The following is a 15,649-nucleotide window of genomic DNA, read 5'->3' as shown; positions in this document are numbered from 1 at the left end:
TTAATATTGCACCCCACATATATGAAAGACTGCAACTGTGTGACCGGCTTCGTTGTTAAGATTTTACAGTATTCCTTAATGTTGACATTCCTTCTTTTAGAACCTCTTACCATTTACAGGTGGCAAAAAATAAATATCAAATGAAATCAATATCCCCCTCCCCAAAATTCTCAGGAAGATAGAGATGTTCTGGTGCAAGATTTATGATCTTCCACTGTGGATTTTATATCAGGAGGAAATCAGAAGTGAAATTTTCTCCCGCAAGTCTTCTTGTGGATATCCCAATCTACCCTCAAAGAACAACAACATTCAGAGCAGGACTTAATAGCACCAGCAGAGAATGCCACAAGTCTCCACTTTTTGCTTACAACAGAAGCAAAAACACTTATCTCCTGCTTCTACACTCCTCACATGAGCTGCTTATATTGCCAAAGTATATGAACCACCAAAGTTACTGAGAAGGGATAGAAACTGAGACTTCAGAGGAAAACATTCAAGCAACTAGCTTTTACGAGCTCCACCACTCACAGAATATGATCAAACCAAGTTATACTGAATTCAGTTGGAGGCATGCTGAAATCTTTCCCACTACAATCAGGAAGTATTTAACTTTGGCACAACTGTACTCATGTTCGGTGAAAGCACATTACATACAATGGTAAGAGTTTTGTAACTTCTGAACCGGTAAAATCAGTTAAATCCATCTGAATTTTCACTAAGACAAATGTTCATATGTACCAACTTTTCAATTTCAGAAAAACTGGCAGAAAAACTTTGGGTGCAATCACATTATATACATTACAAGAGATGAGTATTGAAATTATACTTAATATCACCTCACAAAGAGATGGTCTTTGTGGAATGCAATTGATGTTATTTTTGCAAAGACAAGTAAGTTACTATTGAAAATTTTACTATCTATGCAGACAGCTATACAAACCTAATGTATATGTCAACTGCCAATGTGTTCACCTCTGAGTAACATTTCTGGGATGGAACATTTATTTCACATTCCCATCTGCATATCAGCAAAGTTATAGAAGCTGTCTACTTCTCTGGAAGCAGATGACTTGTCTTCAGATACAAAAACCTGTGTTTTAGAATAAAAAGGAAATGTTATATTGGTAACCATAGCAGTCATATCTAATAAGCTATCTACAGGAAGATAGCATAATTCATTATACCTTTTTACTATCAAAGGAACACATATCATTAACAATTAAGAAATCACCTTGCCATTACAACTGGAACACCAGTTCAAGTTATTTCAACTAGAAATCAAAACAGCTTCCACTATGTTTATTCAAGATGAAGTCACAAAATGGCATTGGAAATTTCCTACAAGTACTCTGGTTACATTTTAAACAACAATTGTTCACTCCTGCAGTAATTTTAGCAGTAAATACTTCATCCTGGTAGATGTAGTGTAACTAAACTGAAGGAGCTTATTCCCCATTGCATCAACAGTGCAAACAGAGAGCCACTGTACTGCTGAGCTTATTCCTGGAATAACTACTGCTTTCTCAAAATGAAAAGTGAAAATTACTTTTGCAAATAAATGTAATACTACTGTCCAGTCACTGAGTATGTGATTTAAAAATGCTTAGTGTTTTATAATTAATATATACATCAAGAAAAGTTCCCTGTTTTCATTTCTCTGATAAAGTTGGTTTCTAATTTCTAATACTGCAAATCTGTCTTGGAAAATGTGGGATAAAGACTTAACATAATAATTAAATAATACACGACATTAAATAATAATGTAAGCACCTATTATTTTGTGTACCTCTGAAAAATTAAAACAAAATTGTTTCAGAACTGGAGAACTGTGGAACTGTGTAATAATTAAAGCAATTTGTGTTCATTAGGAACATGAGGAATCTATGCTATCACTCACCTTAGTATTAGTGAACACCGTAGCAACAATGTCTTGACAGGCTGCTACGGAACCGTCTCCATTGAACTCCAGAGCAATAACAGAACCTAAGAAAAAATTTCAGTGTTTAATAGGACATCTGTTCAAGTACGGCCTTTAGTATATTTATCAATTCTTAATGTTTATCCATACTTCCTTTCAAGGAACTCAAGGCCATATACATGGCTCGCCCAATTTTACCCTCACAACCACCCTGTGAGACAGATTAAGCTGGGAGAGATAGAGACACAGCAACGCAGGCCCAAGGCCATCTAGACAGCTTCATGGTAGAATGATGATTTGAACTGACGTCTCTCTCATCCCAATGTGATACTATTACACCACACTGCTTCTCTACTTCGTATCCCATCCTTCATAGTTATGGATTAAAACAGTACATTAAACAGAAATGCACCATAGAAACTTCAGTACTTTTTAAAAGTCTCAGTTATATAGCTGCCTTCCTATTGGAAATATTAATGCAACAAGATTCAGATTTAAAGTACTGTCAGTCTTTCCAGATGTATGGGTCTCCATGACAACTCACAACAAATAATTAAACACATTAGTTTGCCCGCCCTCTCATGGAGGACTCCTCCAGGCACAACTGAGCTTTTATGTGATATGTTCCTCTGTTCTGCAATAGTCCTTCCACCCACTCATGTACACCAGAAAATCCTGGCAGATGACAGTTCCAGAGGTCAGAGTTCCTCTTCTTTCAGTCTGGCAGAACCAAGTGTGACTTCCAGTTTCACTCCTTTACAGCTGTTCCAGATGGCAAAAAAAGGAATGAGATGGAAGTAGCCCAGGCATTCTAGCTGCTGCTACTTCTTTATTTGCAGCCGACTCGGTGTTAGGAAGACTTCTTCCCTTCCCCCAGAAAAGTCTTCCAGAAAGTGGTACCAGGAAAAGGATTTCTTAGTAAAGGTAAGTAACAATGCAAATGAAACAGAAATGCTTTTAAAATCAGATTTCCGCTATATGGAGACAAATACTGGAATCAGTGCATATAGCTACAGATTTCTAGAAAGCTCTGCTTTAAAAAAAGCAAAGAGCAATGCCCATCATGTTCTTTCCATTTTCTCTAAACAACTTATCCACAAGCTTAATCAGTGAAAGAGATAGCGATCATTAGCAATTGTTGAATATCACTCCTTTAGGTAATCGAATGTTAAACCATGCTTATGAACAAGTAGTGCAGGCAAGACTTTCAGGAAGACAAACTTTTCACAAAAGCAAAGGGAGCAAAGAAACCACATTTCCTTACAAGGTACCCCCCACACACACAGCACTGGTTGAAATATGTATTGGCTCAGAAGAATCTGCATTCTCCCCTCCCCACACATGAGTGACTGTCCTCTCCAAACCAACTCCATTCTAATGTACTTATTCTAGTGCAACAACTATGCCAACAATTCTGTACAGAGTTTTAGTGAAACCATGAATAAACTATGCAAGTTAATTCCTGGTCACAAGTTCTCAGATATCAAACATGAAATTTTCAGCTTTATAACGCATGTAGCTGTTGTAGCACAATCTTCTAAGCCAGTATTTCCCAAATAGCAAAAAGGGGAGAAGGAAAAGAAATTGGCTTTCCATCAAATACTCCTCTCTGTAGTCCTGTCAATACTGTATATGGGCGGGGAGTGAAATACAAAGCTTCCCCTGTGCAAACAACAAGCCATTTGAAGCTGCAGATCAGCATGAGACAGGCAAATATACTGTACTTGGGGAGTTATAAGGGAAGACGTGTCAGAAAGAGATCAGATGGACAATAAGGTACAAAAAGCTGGTTACATAAAGGTGGAAATGCTGAAAAGGCTTTTGTGGGATTTTGAGCAAGCCAACCATTTCTGATGCTACTAAAGCCATTTTACAGATATTGCATTTTTATTCTGCCTTTCATCCAATCACAAAACTGAAGGCAGTGTATTTGGGACTCCCAGGAGATCTTTAAAGCACTCAAATGATAAGTTAATGTCCTTATGCAGTGATTTCTGCATGGACCAAATTCTGAACCTATACTATATGTTGTGTACTACTACCACCCAATTTTTGTCTCAAATACCACAAATAACCCATTTGTTCCATTTGTACTCTGCTTTCTGTTAATAGCCTCAATCTACCAGTTAAGGGTGAGAACCTCTCAGTCTGAACATTTAAACTTTAATGGAACATTACAATCCGCAGAATGCTATTTTCTGCATTAGTGCTGGGTATTTCAGAAAAAAAATTATCTTCATAATCTAGAGTAGTTACATATAAGCAGAAATTAAGCACATTGTCCCCAGTGACCGCAATATGACTTCTTCAGTTATTCTCGTAATTCTAAAGGATTTTGATCCAAATGAAGGGGCATAAATTATTAAATATAAAAATAGTTTACCCTTAATTCCTGAACTTCTTTATTTAAAATATTACCTCAAAGCGACTCTTAAGCATGTACCAAAAGTTTCTGGTATCTTTGAGAAACCTGCCCATAACACATTAGTACTCAAACCAGAAGAACTATCAGAGCAGAGTCTACAAACCGAATCTTTGTCAATTCCTCCTTGCATTTCCTCTTTTTACCCAAGAGCTCAAGAGAGTCGAGAAGTGACTGCCACCAATTCCCCATTGACACTGCAGTCCTCCAAGTCCCTTGTTTCATTTCTGATACACTGACCCTCAGGAGGAATAGCAAGGGAAGCATAAGGGGCTGCAATAAGATAGGTGAACTACAAAAAATTTGATGAATGCAAACTCTTATTTTTGACTCTTTGAAACCAAGCCTATCACTTCAACCATAAGCAGCATGAACAACAATACTAAAAGAATGCAATTTCCTGCTTCTCACTGAATCCTTCTGTTCCCCGCCCCCCAATTGTGCTCCTACAGGTCTGTGAACCAAAGGAACAGCACAGGAAGCAAATTGGGAGCCTGCAGAAGGAGGAAATGGCGAAATTCTCCCTTTCAGCCTCCGCAGCCAGAAGAGCCAATCAATCAGGAGAGCTGCTGGAGCATTACCATAATATCAAAGCCAAATTACACCCAAACTTGTTGAGATTCTCAAAGTACAATGGGCCAAATCTGAATTACATGAAAGCTTATATGCATTATGATATTCCCACTGATTTTTGTATAACCTTTCACCTTACAAATGCTGCTTGCTAAGTGATTTTAGGTAAACAGAAGGTTCTATGTGGGTACTTAGAATAGCCATACCTTTATCAAGTACAGGAATTAAGTCGGATGCTTTTTGCTGGAATACTCTTTGTGCATCATCAGCTTTCATTGGAACTTCTTTAGTCTGTACCAAGCAGAAGCCTTTTCCAGTCATCTGTTAAATTTCAGCCAGAATTAGTATTGCTTATAAGTCAGCTGAATGTTATTTAATGTATACTTTTACATTCTTAGAAATAATGGTCTAAAGTGATAGGCAAAATACTAATCCCGCTTTCAATATTAAGTCAGCTTCTTCCTTGTTTTGTTTATGCTGTATTCGTACTATAATTAGCACCTCAGTGTTCTGAACCTCTCATTCATATAACATTGATATTCATATAACATCTCATTCATATGACATTCATATAACCTCTCATTCATATAACATATGAATTTTACATGAATAAGCTACACTTGGGAATGGGAAGGAATGAATTAGACCTTGATGTGACGATACAGAAGTGTTTCAGTCAGTGGGAGACACTGGCCATTAATTAAGCAGTATGAATCAGGTCTATGCTGATTATTTTTATACAGCACCCTTAATGCAAGCAACATGTAGTGCAATGCATACTAAAAAATACACTAGTCTTGCTATTAAAGAATAACAGCCTGATTATTCATTACTTTAGCAAGTAATCAATAACCTAATTATCCATTACTTTAACAAGTAATCAATAACCTATTCTGCCATCTGAAATTGTTAGATTATCCAAAATACCATGAGCTATACTACAACATGCACAACTGTGAGAAATACAAGTTGCGTTAAATACAGATTGCAAATCCTTAAAATAAAATTGATCATCTCCTTTGATTAAGCTTCAGAAGCTAAATGTGACTGAATTAAACTCTGGTGGTCAAAGAGTGCAGCTGCTTCTTCTGCATCATGTTCTACAACTGCTTCCCTGTTCTCCTTATAGCAAGCTATATTTCCAACAGCAACAAAGAATGAAATAAATAGGCCACAAAACTCTCTGACATAAGAATTCTTGAATGCCTGCCTAGGAAGCTTTTCTCACGGTTTTGTAAATCTTCCCTCGTAAAGCATGGAAATATGCTATATAAAATATTTTATATGGCCAAAATACTGTGCAATGGCATCATGTAGCTTGGCCATATGAAGTGTGATTACTCGGGGTGATCTGGAAGCTAACAACTGTCATCATTGTAATTTTCTCTAGAAAGTTTCTAAGATTTGCAGACATACAACTGAAGACTCGGAGCGAGATACAGCAAAGTGCTCCTTACCTCATCAATCAATTTCCTAGCATTGGCTGTTGCGTAATCCCCAGCAAAGAATACTACCAGGCAAGACTCCTCACTGCACTTTGGACGTTGCCCCCGAGTTATTGGGATTATGCTTTTGTTGGCATCAGTTGAAATTCTCACAGCCTTCAGTTCTTCAGTTGTTGGAAGTGGTACTGCATCCTGAGCGGCAGCATTCTCTGGTAGAAGACCCCAATTGTTCTCTCCCGAGACTGGCGTGAAGTCATGGATATTGCTCCATGTGTTGTTGAAGATGCTCAGGCCAGCATCTTTCAACTGCAACGCCAGCTCTGGATAATAGTACTGGAAACACCCAAATTTCATACCAGTTGAGGATTCAATAATGGGTTGGGTGGCACAGCACAAAAACACTTCCATCTTCCTGCAGTCCCTGGTACGAAACTGTTGGCAGGCCACTATACATTTACAGTCCTTGCAGTCACGGAAAAACACGCTGCCTTTTACAGGTCCTAAAAAGATTCGGCAGCCTGTACAGTCATCAATAGTGATTGTAGCTGAGTGGTCAAAGATATAGATATTGCAGTTCTCACAGTCCTGAATAACAAACTGTTGACCTGCAACTTTCCCGGGTAGACGTCCTACAGTTTCACTCTTGAGTCCAGAAAACATATAGTCTTTTGGATCAATCTGGAAAAGAGACACAATATCATGTAGCAAGACTACATTTTATACCCAATAGACAAAATTAAGCTAGTTACACAGCCATACAGGATGATCACATTGGAGTAAATAGTTTACCCTATAAAGTTGTCAAAAATATTTTTAGCTAATCCAATACGAATTCAGACTCTTCACTTTCCAGACTGTTAACTATTTTGTTATTGAAATAAGTGTAAGCATTGTTTGATTATTTATTTATTGGTACAATCAGACCAGTAAAAACTATACAATAAACCTCGCATGAATATTGTTTGATTAAGTGAACACTAAAAATAAATGACAAACTCCTGCTTGGTGGGTCAAACACCCAAATTGTCCTTGACTGTCAAGTGCTCTACCCTAATCCACATACAGGCATAGGTGGTTGTTCTGCTCCATTAATGCCATTTTAATGGGCATTAAAATGGCAAATGAGATTCAATGGGAGTAAATGTAAAGTGATGCATATTGGGGCAAAAAATCCCAACTTCACATATATACTGATGGGATCTGTGCTGGCAGCGACAGACCAAGAAAGGGATCTTGGGGTGGTAGTGGATAGCTCAATGAAGATGTCAACCCAGTGGGCGGCTGCTGTAAAAAAAGGCAAATTCCATGCTGGCCGTAATTAGACAAGGAATAGAGAATAAAACTGCTGATATCATACTGCCCTTGTACAAATCTATGGTGAGACCACACTTGGAATACTGTGTACAGTTCTGGTCACCACACCTAAAAAAGGATATTACAGAGCTTGAGAAGGTGCAGAAAAGAGCAACCAAAATGATTAGGGGACTACAGCAACTGTCCTATGGGGAGCGGTTAAGATGCTTAGGGCTGTTTAGCTTGGAAAGAAGGCAGCTGAGGGGAGACATGATAGAGGTCTATAAAATTATGCACGGTATGGAGAGAGTGGACAGGGAGATGTTTTTCTCCTTCTCCCATAATACTAGAACACGGGGTCATCTGCTAAAGCTGGAGGGTGAGATTCAAAACAGATAAACGGAAGTATTTTTTCACATAACGCATAGTTAAATTGTGGAACTCCCTGCCCCAAGATGTGGTGACAGCTGCCAGCTTGGAGGGCTTTAAGAGGGGAGTGGACATATTCATGGAGGAGAGGGGTATTCATGGCTATTAGTTAGAATGGATACTAGTCATGCTGCATACCTATTCTCTCTAGTATCAGAGGAGCATGCCTATTATTTTGGGTGCGGTGGAACACAGGCAGGATGGTGCTGCTGCACTCGTCTTGTTAGTGGCTTCCTAGAGGAACCTAGTTGGCCACTGTGTGAACAGACTGCTGGACTTGTTGGGCCTTGGTCTGATCCAGCAGGGCCTTTCTTATGTTCTTATGTTTTTTTTATGTTCTCTCCAAGGATAATAAATGCAAAATAAAAGATGCTTATAACAGGACCAATTTCTGTCGGCAAGTTACACAAGTGCAAAACATTCAATTATCTTAAATGCTTCCATGAAATAAATTTTTAAAAAATACACATGGAGACTTTCAGTTATCATTCAATAATGGACAATAACATTATCAGACTATAACTAATTGTACTTTTTGAGATGTAAGGTTTACAGTTTACATACACCAAGCAACTGAGTTAACTAATAGGAAAGATACTATAGGCAGCAAAGGTTATTGGTTAGAGGTTGAGGCTGTTACAAACTAAGGTAACAGAGCGAGGATGCACTGTAGAATGGATTAAATATAGTACAGTTCTGGCCAACGTATCCTTATACGGCCAAATAAAGAATTAGTAAGTAAACTTTGGCTATTCTGTACCTTCTTGATGAAATACTGTAATGTTTTTACTTTTTTAGCTTACTTACAAAATCCAGAACAGTTAAAATAATAATAAAACTATCTGAAACTCAAGAATTAATGAACAAAAATAAATGCCGTATAAAAGTTGTCACAATTTAAATTAAGAGTCTCAGAACATGAATTGTAGGATAGATCAGGGTTACATTTGCAAATGTGCTAGAAAGAGAACAAAATACAGGAGAACAAGCTGCAAGGAGAAGGGCCTCTAGTTTGCATGCAGAAGGTTCAAGGTTCAATCCCCAGCACTTCAGTTAAAAGAATCAGACAATAGGTGATATGAAAGACCTCTGCCTGAGACCTTCAAGAGCTGCTGCCAGTCTGAGCAGACAACACTGACCTTGATTGACTGATGCTTTAAATCAGTATAAAGCAGCTTCGTGTGGGTTCTAGGCCAAATGGCCAGCTTCTTGGTCTCCCTTTTCCTCTTCCCTTTTCTCTTAGATTTGGCAATTTCAGCAATACAGTTGAAACACTACTGAAATCCTGCTTAGCTTCCTCTAATACAATAAGCTTTACCAATTTCCTCCAGAAACAGAGAACAACCCTCTCCTTTCAAACCTGTACCAAAAATGGATTCTAGGTTTTGTGCACCATTCTTTGTGCACCAGGAAAAAATTACAACTTGGGCAGAGAATCCAGTTCTTGCTGACTCAGCCTTATACAATTTCATTATATTTTCCTTAAAATATGGTTGTTTCTTGATTTTAAGTGGCCCTTTAAACCTGTTGAGTCCAACTAGCTAAGCATTCTCCATGGAATTCTCCATAACAGCCTGGCTTGACTGCCAAGACAGCCCATTGCTAGCCTTCAGCTTATGACTGGAAGCCTCCTGTGAGCCCATGCTGTTAACTGGAAGCAGTAACATCTGGAGAGAGCTAATATGTGGTTGTGTATGTGGTAAGGCTGTGTCTTGTTAAAGTCCATCTGTAATTTTACATCAGTGTAATCCAGAGAAAGTTTCTGCTCCTAAATCCCACTGAAGTAAGTAATTCAGCTATCAGTTAGTTCAATAGGATCATTCCCTTTAATCTTTGTTGAGTACACAATTTACTTTTACAAACTGAAATCTATATGTACAGTTCAAAATATTACTCAGAATGGGTATGAACTGAATCAGATAACCTCATAGACTTCTTTATTGTCTTACTTTTAAAAAGTACATATGCTCTAAAGGCTTCAAAACAGAAATAACAAAACATTTATGGACTTCTCCATATTGAGCTAAATTCAAGTGGAACTAAAAACTACAAAGAAAGTGAAATTATGCATATGCTGGTTATTGCCACACATGTAGATCTCATCTACAGAAAAAGCAAAAAATGCTGCAAGAAACCTCTGTTCAGAACATTATCTCTGTACACTTGAATTAAGAAACAGGATAAAGGCATGAGGAACACAGATCTATAAAGCAATACATTAATAGGATTCTGATTTCAAGAACAGAAGACCACAACATTACTGAAGAATACTAATTAACACCATCTCTATTGATACATATGCCCGTTTCTCTCATAGCCATAGAAACTGAGAAGGCACAATTCCAAGTTTTGCATTCGCGGCTTTAATGTGTGGGCTAAGATGGTTGAAGTTATTTTTATTCCTTCAAAACAACTCTTGGAACACATCTTCCATGGAGGACTCTATGAGGGAGAATAAGGTATCTACTGTATATACCCATGTATAAGCCGACCCGCGTATAAGCCGAGGTGCCTAATTTCTCCCCAAAAATGGGGGGAAATTAGGCACCCGCGTATAAGCAGAGGGTCGGCTTATAACCCCTCCCCCCCCCACAGACTTACCTGTCAGGGCTCTCCAGCGGCGAGGGTCCGGCGGCGGCGTGGCCCGGGGGGGCCTGGGCAGCCTTCCTGCGGCTGCAGGAGGCTGCCCCAGGCCACTCCCGGCAGGAGGAAGCGGCGGCGAGGCCCAGGGGGACCCGGAGCAGCCTTCCTGCGGCTGCAGGAGGCTGCCCCAGGCCCCTCCCGCCCGGGAAAAATGGCGGCGGGGGCGGGAAGGGCCGGGGCAGCAATCCTGCGGCTGCAGGAGGCTGCCCAACGCCCCTCCCGCCCGGGAAAAATGGCGGCGGGGGCCGGGGGGGCCGGGGCAGCCTTCCTGCGGCAGGAAGCGGCACGGGCCCGGCAGCGGCGGCAACGGTAAGTTTCCCCCCTCCCTCCTTCCCCCCGTATTGACCCGCGTATAAGCCGAGGCCGGCTTTTTCAGCCCATTTTTGGGGCTGAAAAACTCGGCTTATACGTGAGTATATACGGTACTACAAAAGCTTATGTAACAATACATTTTCTTATTTAAAATGTCACAGGACTCATTTAGGATTCTTGAACACTCCATCCCTTATCTCTTTAATTCCAATCCTCCCCCAACCCAGCCGTCAGTTTTAGAATACATTAAACCCATGGCTTGATGTAATCCACTTGAAGGCTTTAGATGCTACACGAGGGAAGCTGGATGAGGTTAGCTATAAAAAATGAAAGAATATGATTTGCAACTATCTAATTTACAGAACTGAATCAGACTAGCTTTCCTTTCACTCCTTCACTGCTTCTGTCCTTCGAAAAACCAATTGTAAATCCAAACTATCATACTGCACCTGCAAATCCTTCTGCCAAACACTGGTGTTCAAAACATACTTCTAACAACCTGTGGAAGCACTGAGGTAGTTAAAACAAAGTTTAATTCAAAATTGAGTTTGTTTAAACCTTTAAAGGAACGGCATACTGTTTTTCCAGGACAATAGCTGGTAGAAGAGTCAAACTGACCTTTATCATATTGTCTAGCAAAGCTCTGTGCTTCAGGCAACTTCTTTACACACTGAAGGAATAGTTTATAGCAATCAGGCAGTGACTTAGTACCTCAAGAGAGCCAGTGTGGCACAGTGCTTGGACTAGCATCTTGGAGATCCAGGTCTGAATTTCTACTGTGCCATGGAAGCTTGCTGGGTGACCTTGTTGGGCCAGTCTTTCTCTGTCAGCCTAATCTACCCCACAAGATTATTGTTGTGAGGATGATATTGTAAATTGCTTTGGACCCCCAGTGAGGGATAAAAGTAGGCTATGAATATGGTTTTAAAAGATTCTCAGTCCTTGAAGCTTTTTCTGAGAGTCTACATTGTGGATCAAATCTTGGACAAGACAGAACTAGATTCTAACTTCCATTCAGCAGTCTCAGGTGAGACCCCCTAGGTGAGCAGCAACAACAAAAAAATCTAATAAACTAAAAAATAACAGAATTACTAACATCCAACTAGAGCATCAGTATTGATCTATGAGTTACTTGATTGTATTCTATTTATTTTATTATTTATTTAGGATATTTCTATACCCCCTCCTGCTCAACCCTAGTACAGCAACTTCAGCCCTACTACCATTTCTCCCTAGGTACTATCACCCTATAGATGTTGGTGTTGGAGCATACTCATTTATTTGTTTGGCAATCCATTCTTCACAAGATAAGTGCCCTCTTGCAAGCAAGATCTTATATGCAATTAGTCACAGTATCAGTACTAACTTCAGATATACAAACAGCCAGTAAGCAATCTTTCTACAATTAGGGAAGTTTTTCATCATCACAAGAGGAAATGAGTCCAAGGCTATATGGAAGTTAAGTTGAAATCAGCAAAGAAAGATGACAAGACCTTAACATGATTCAAGTTTACCATACTGACACATTTCCTCCAGCGTTCAATGAAAATGACAGCTAAAACAAAAGATCTCTGGGGCAAGGGGGGAGGGAGTTTATACAATCTTTAATAGAGCCATGCATAGAGTTGTGGAAAAAGTACCGCTAGTTACCAACAAACAAAGACTCCTAAGGGAATGACAGCAGCCTCATCCCCTAGACACAAGGGATGACTAGGGGAAAAGAGAAATAACACACCATTATGACTTACATCAAACACACAAGCAAGCACTATTTCATAGTCTCCTTTTATTCACAGAATTAGTATCCCGCCTTCCTGCCCTTTCAACAACCACTAAGGCAGCTTAGAACTACTGTGATTACAGAAATATACAAATACATGTATATTTACTTCATTTATATCCCACCTTTCTTCCCAATGGGGGCTGAAAATGGCTTACATCGTTCTCCTCCATTTGATTCTCACAACAACCAGCCTGGGAGCCCAAAAATATTAGCACCCTCAGACAGCTGTGCTACTTCTACCATCACCAACACAGATTAACTTTCACAGAGGCACAGCTCTGTTACTCCACTGAAAGATAACATAATGGTCATTTATGCATGGGAGGTTTTACTGCTCTCTAAATGCACATTTTCCCCATCCAAATTCTCAAAACTCTGCATGGGAGCTTATTGTTGAGTTTTGAGAATTTGGATGGGGAAAATGTGCATCTAGAGAGCCGCAAATCCAAGGCAAAACCTCCCATGCATAAATGGCCAATGAGTTCTGTGACATTTTAATACATGTAGCATGCGCGTACTATCTAAGGTGCCACAAGACTATTTTAATAGCTCTCCTCTCCATACTGAAAGAACAGGCACAGGGATAGAAGAGAACGGGATTCCCCTCCTTTAGCCTTTTAGATAAGCGGAGGAAGGTGCTGAAGATACACAGAACAAAACAGAGGTAAGATAGAAGATGCCTGCAAAGCAAATGCAGAAACCTCATTGGGCTCAGAGGTCCTTGGAAGGAGTGGAAAGTAAATCCATCAGTGATTTAGCAAGAGATTCAACACTCCACACATCCCTATGTCACTCACACTATTTTAAGTGTCCAACTTGCAGCAAGCCTCAGTTCCACACTCCCAGTCACTAGTGGAAACCAGAATCCCCCCATGAGCTGTAAAATACTGGGGGGAGATGAGGGAAAAGAGGACGCACTTTCTGAGAATGCAGCAGGTAGCTTAGGGGGTGTTAAGGGACAGCTAGCCCCACCACTAAAACCCAGGCGCTTCAGTATGATCCCGGAGATGATCCTGGAGACTCCCCCCACTCGAAGGAGATCGGACCTGGAGGCTTGCTCCTACTCAGGGCCGGTGCCAGGCTTTTTTGCGCTCTGGGCAAGGCTAACTACTTGCGCCCCGCACTGCAAACCAATCTTCAAAAACAAATGTCTTGTAGAAAAAATAAAAACACAAAACTTGAAATTGCTAATTTAAAACAAAAATTTTTTTTTGCCCCTCAGGTTTTGTAGACTGGTGTGTAATGTAAGGAAGGCCAAATCGAGTCATATTATTACTCCAGTTCTCGATGGGGACCCATGAGCCTATCAATTAGTGTACCAAGGATATTACTTGCACTTGTTTATTATTGTATGTGATTGAATTTTTAATCATTTTTATATGCTCTATGGGTTTTATAGAATCATAAAGTTGGAAGGGACCACCAGGGTCATCTAGTCCAACCCCCTGCACAATGCAGGACATTCACAACTACCTCCCCCACCCCACCCCAGGTGACCAGAAGATGGCCAAGGTGCCCCCCCCTCCCATGAACTGTCCTAGTTCATAGAGTCAGCATTGCTGACAGATGGCCATCTAACCTCTTCTTAAAAACCTCCAGGGAAGGAGAGCTCACCACCTCCCGAGGAAGCCCGTTCCACTGAGGAACCGCTCTGTTAGAAAATTCTTCCTGATGTCTAGGCGGAAACTCTTTTCATTTCAACCCGTTGGTTCTGGTCCGGCCTTCTTGGGCAACAGGTTTGTATATTTGATGTTGAAGTGCCCTGGTTGTCTTATAGAGTCCAACTAGGAGGAGGTTAAAATAAGCAACAGTTCTTTATTTAGCTAAACAGAGACCCTGGGGTGAAATGACCCACAAATAAGATGTGAGTTACTCACCAGAGAAACAAAGGAAAGCCGGTATCATTTATGCATTCGCATGGGGCAGGCCCATGGCTGCTGACAAGCAGATTGATACACAAAAGCACCAATGCACGTTGTGTCTACTTCACTCTACTTAGCATAACCTATAAACACTGGCCGAAGGCGTCACTTAGTGAGTGCCTGATCTTGTGAGCTCGGTAACCAGAAACCACATTCCTGAAGATGGAACGAAATTCAGAGCTCTCTACTGGTGAGAGGCCATACCAGGCACAGGGAGCATAATTTGTTGGTTCATGGCTCCCGGATGCCAACTTCCCCAAAGCTTCCATGTGTGTGCGTATGAATACATAGTGTCCTAAACCAGCCCTTATATCTGGGCATTACAATGTGGAGGTGTACGATTGCTGTAGAGCCCTGAATTTTAAATTGGGGTTTGTTTGTTTTTTTGGTCTATTGACCGCAATAAACTAATGAATGAATGAATGAATGAATGAAAGAATGAATGACTGCCCCTCAGGCCAGTTCTGCGCCCCTCCGAGGTCTGCGCCCTAGGCGACCGCCTCGTGCGCCTAACGGTCGCACCGGCCCCGCCCCCAACTGCCGTCGAAGACCAGCACGGGCTCCCCTTCACAGAAGAGGGGGAGGGGGGGCGCGCAGGACGCCAGGCGAGAGGAAGAGGCCGGAGAAAACGATACGGGGGGGCGCGTTTCCTAGAGCGGCAGTTTACCTTGGCTCGCTGGTCCCAGCTGTACTGCGGCGGCTTCTCGGCTCCCGGGTCGCCGGCGGCATTCCGGTCGCCGCTCTCAGCGCTGGGCTGCGGCTCTTTGGCCTGTTTCCGTCTCTTGGAGAAGAAGCAGCCCATGGTCCCCCCGCCGCTCGCCGCCGCACAGCCCTCGACGGCTTCCGTCGGCGCCTCGAGCCGCTCGAATGGACCTCACCCGACCCCGCCCGCCGCACTCAACGCTCGCT

At 41.1% G+C, this 15,649-nt stretch overlaps 1 protein-coding gene across 1 annotated transcript; it reads right to left on the bottom strand.

Moving 5' to 3' along the window:
* Nucleotides 1-997: 997 nt before the first annotated feature.
* RP2 (RP2 activator of ARL3 GTPase) lies at nucleotides 998-15,542 on the bottom strand. The gene is made up of 5 exons (XM_056861942.1): nucleotides 15,408-15,542; nucleotides 6,371-7,036; nucleotides 5,120-5,234; nucleotides 1,898-1,983; nucleotides 998-1,090 (listed from the first exon to the last, which is right to left on the bottom strand). Exons 1-5 carry the CDS (start codon nucleotides 15,540-15,542, stop codon nucleotides 1,007-1,009), a joined length of 1,086 nt encoding a protein of 361 aa, XP_056717920.1. The 3' UTR covers nucleotides 998-1,006.
* Nucleotides 15,543-15,649: the final 107 nt, after the last annotated feature.

This window comes from Euleptes europaea, chromosome 16 (assembly GCF_029931775.1).
Source record: "Euleptes europaea isolate rEulEur1 chromosome 16, rEulEur1.hap1, whole genome shotgun sequence".
Taxonomy (NCBI): Eukaryota; Metazoa; Chordata; class Lepidosauria; order Squamata; family Sphaerodactylidae; genus Euleptes; species Euleptes europaea.
The sequence above is the reverse complement of the archived record's forward strand: the minus strand, read 5'-3'. Positions and strand labels throughout refer to the sequence as shown.

Bases quoted from the DNA above. Each gene is read 5' to 3' on its own strand.
- RP2 (XM_056861942.1), bottom strand. From the start codon at position 15,542: ATGGGCTGCTTCTTCTCCAAGAGACGGAAACAGGCCAAAGAGCCGCAG. The intron at 7,037-15,407 runs GTAAACTGCCGC...TCTCTTTTCCAG, and splicing joins GCTGGGACCAGCGAGCCAAG to ATTGATCCAAAAGACTATAT. The intron at 1,091-1,897 runs GTGAGTGATAGC...TCTAAAACACAG, and splicing joins CGGTGTTCACTAATACTAAG to GTTTTTGTATCTGAAGACAA.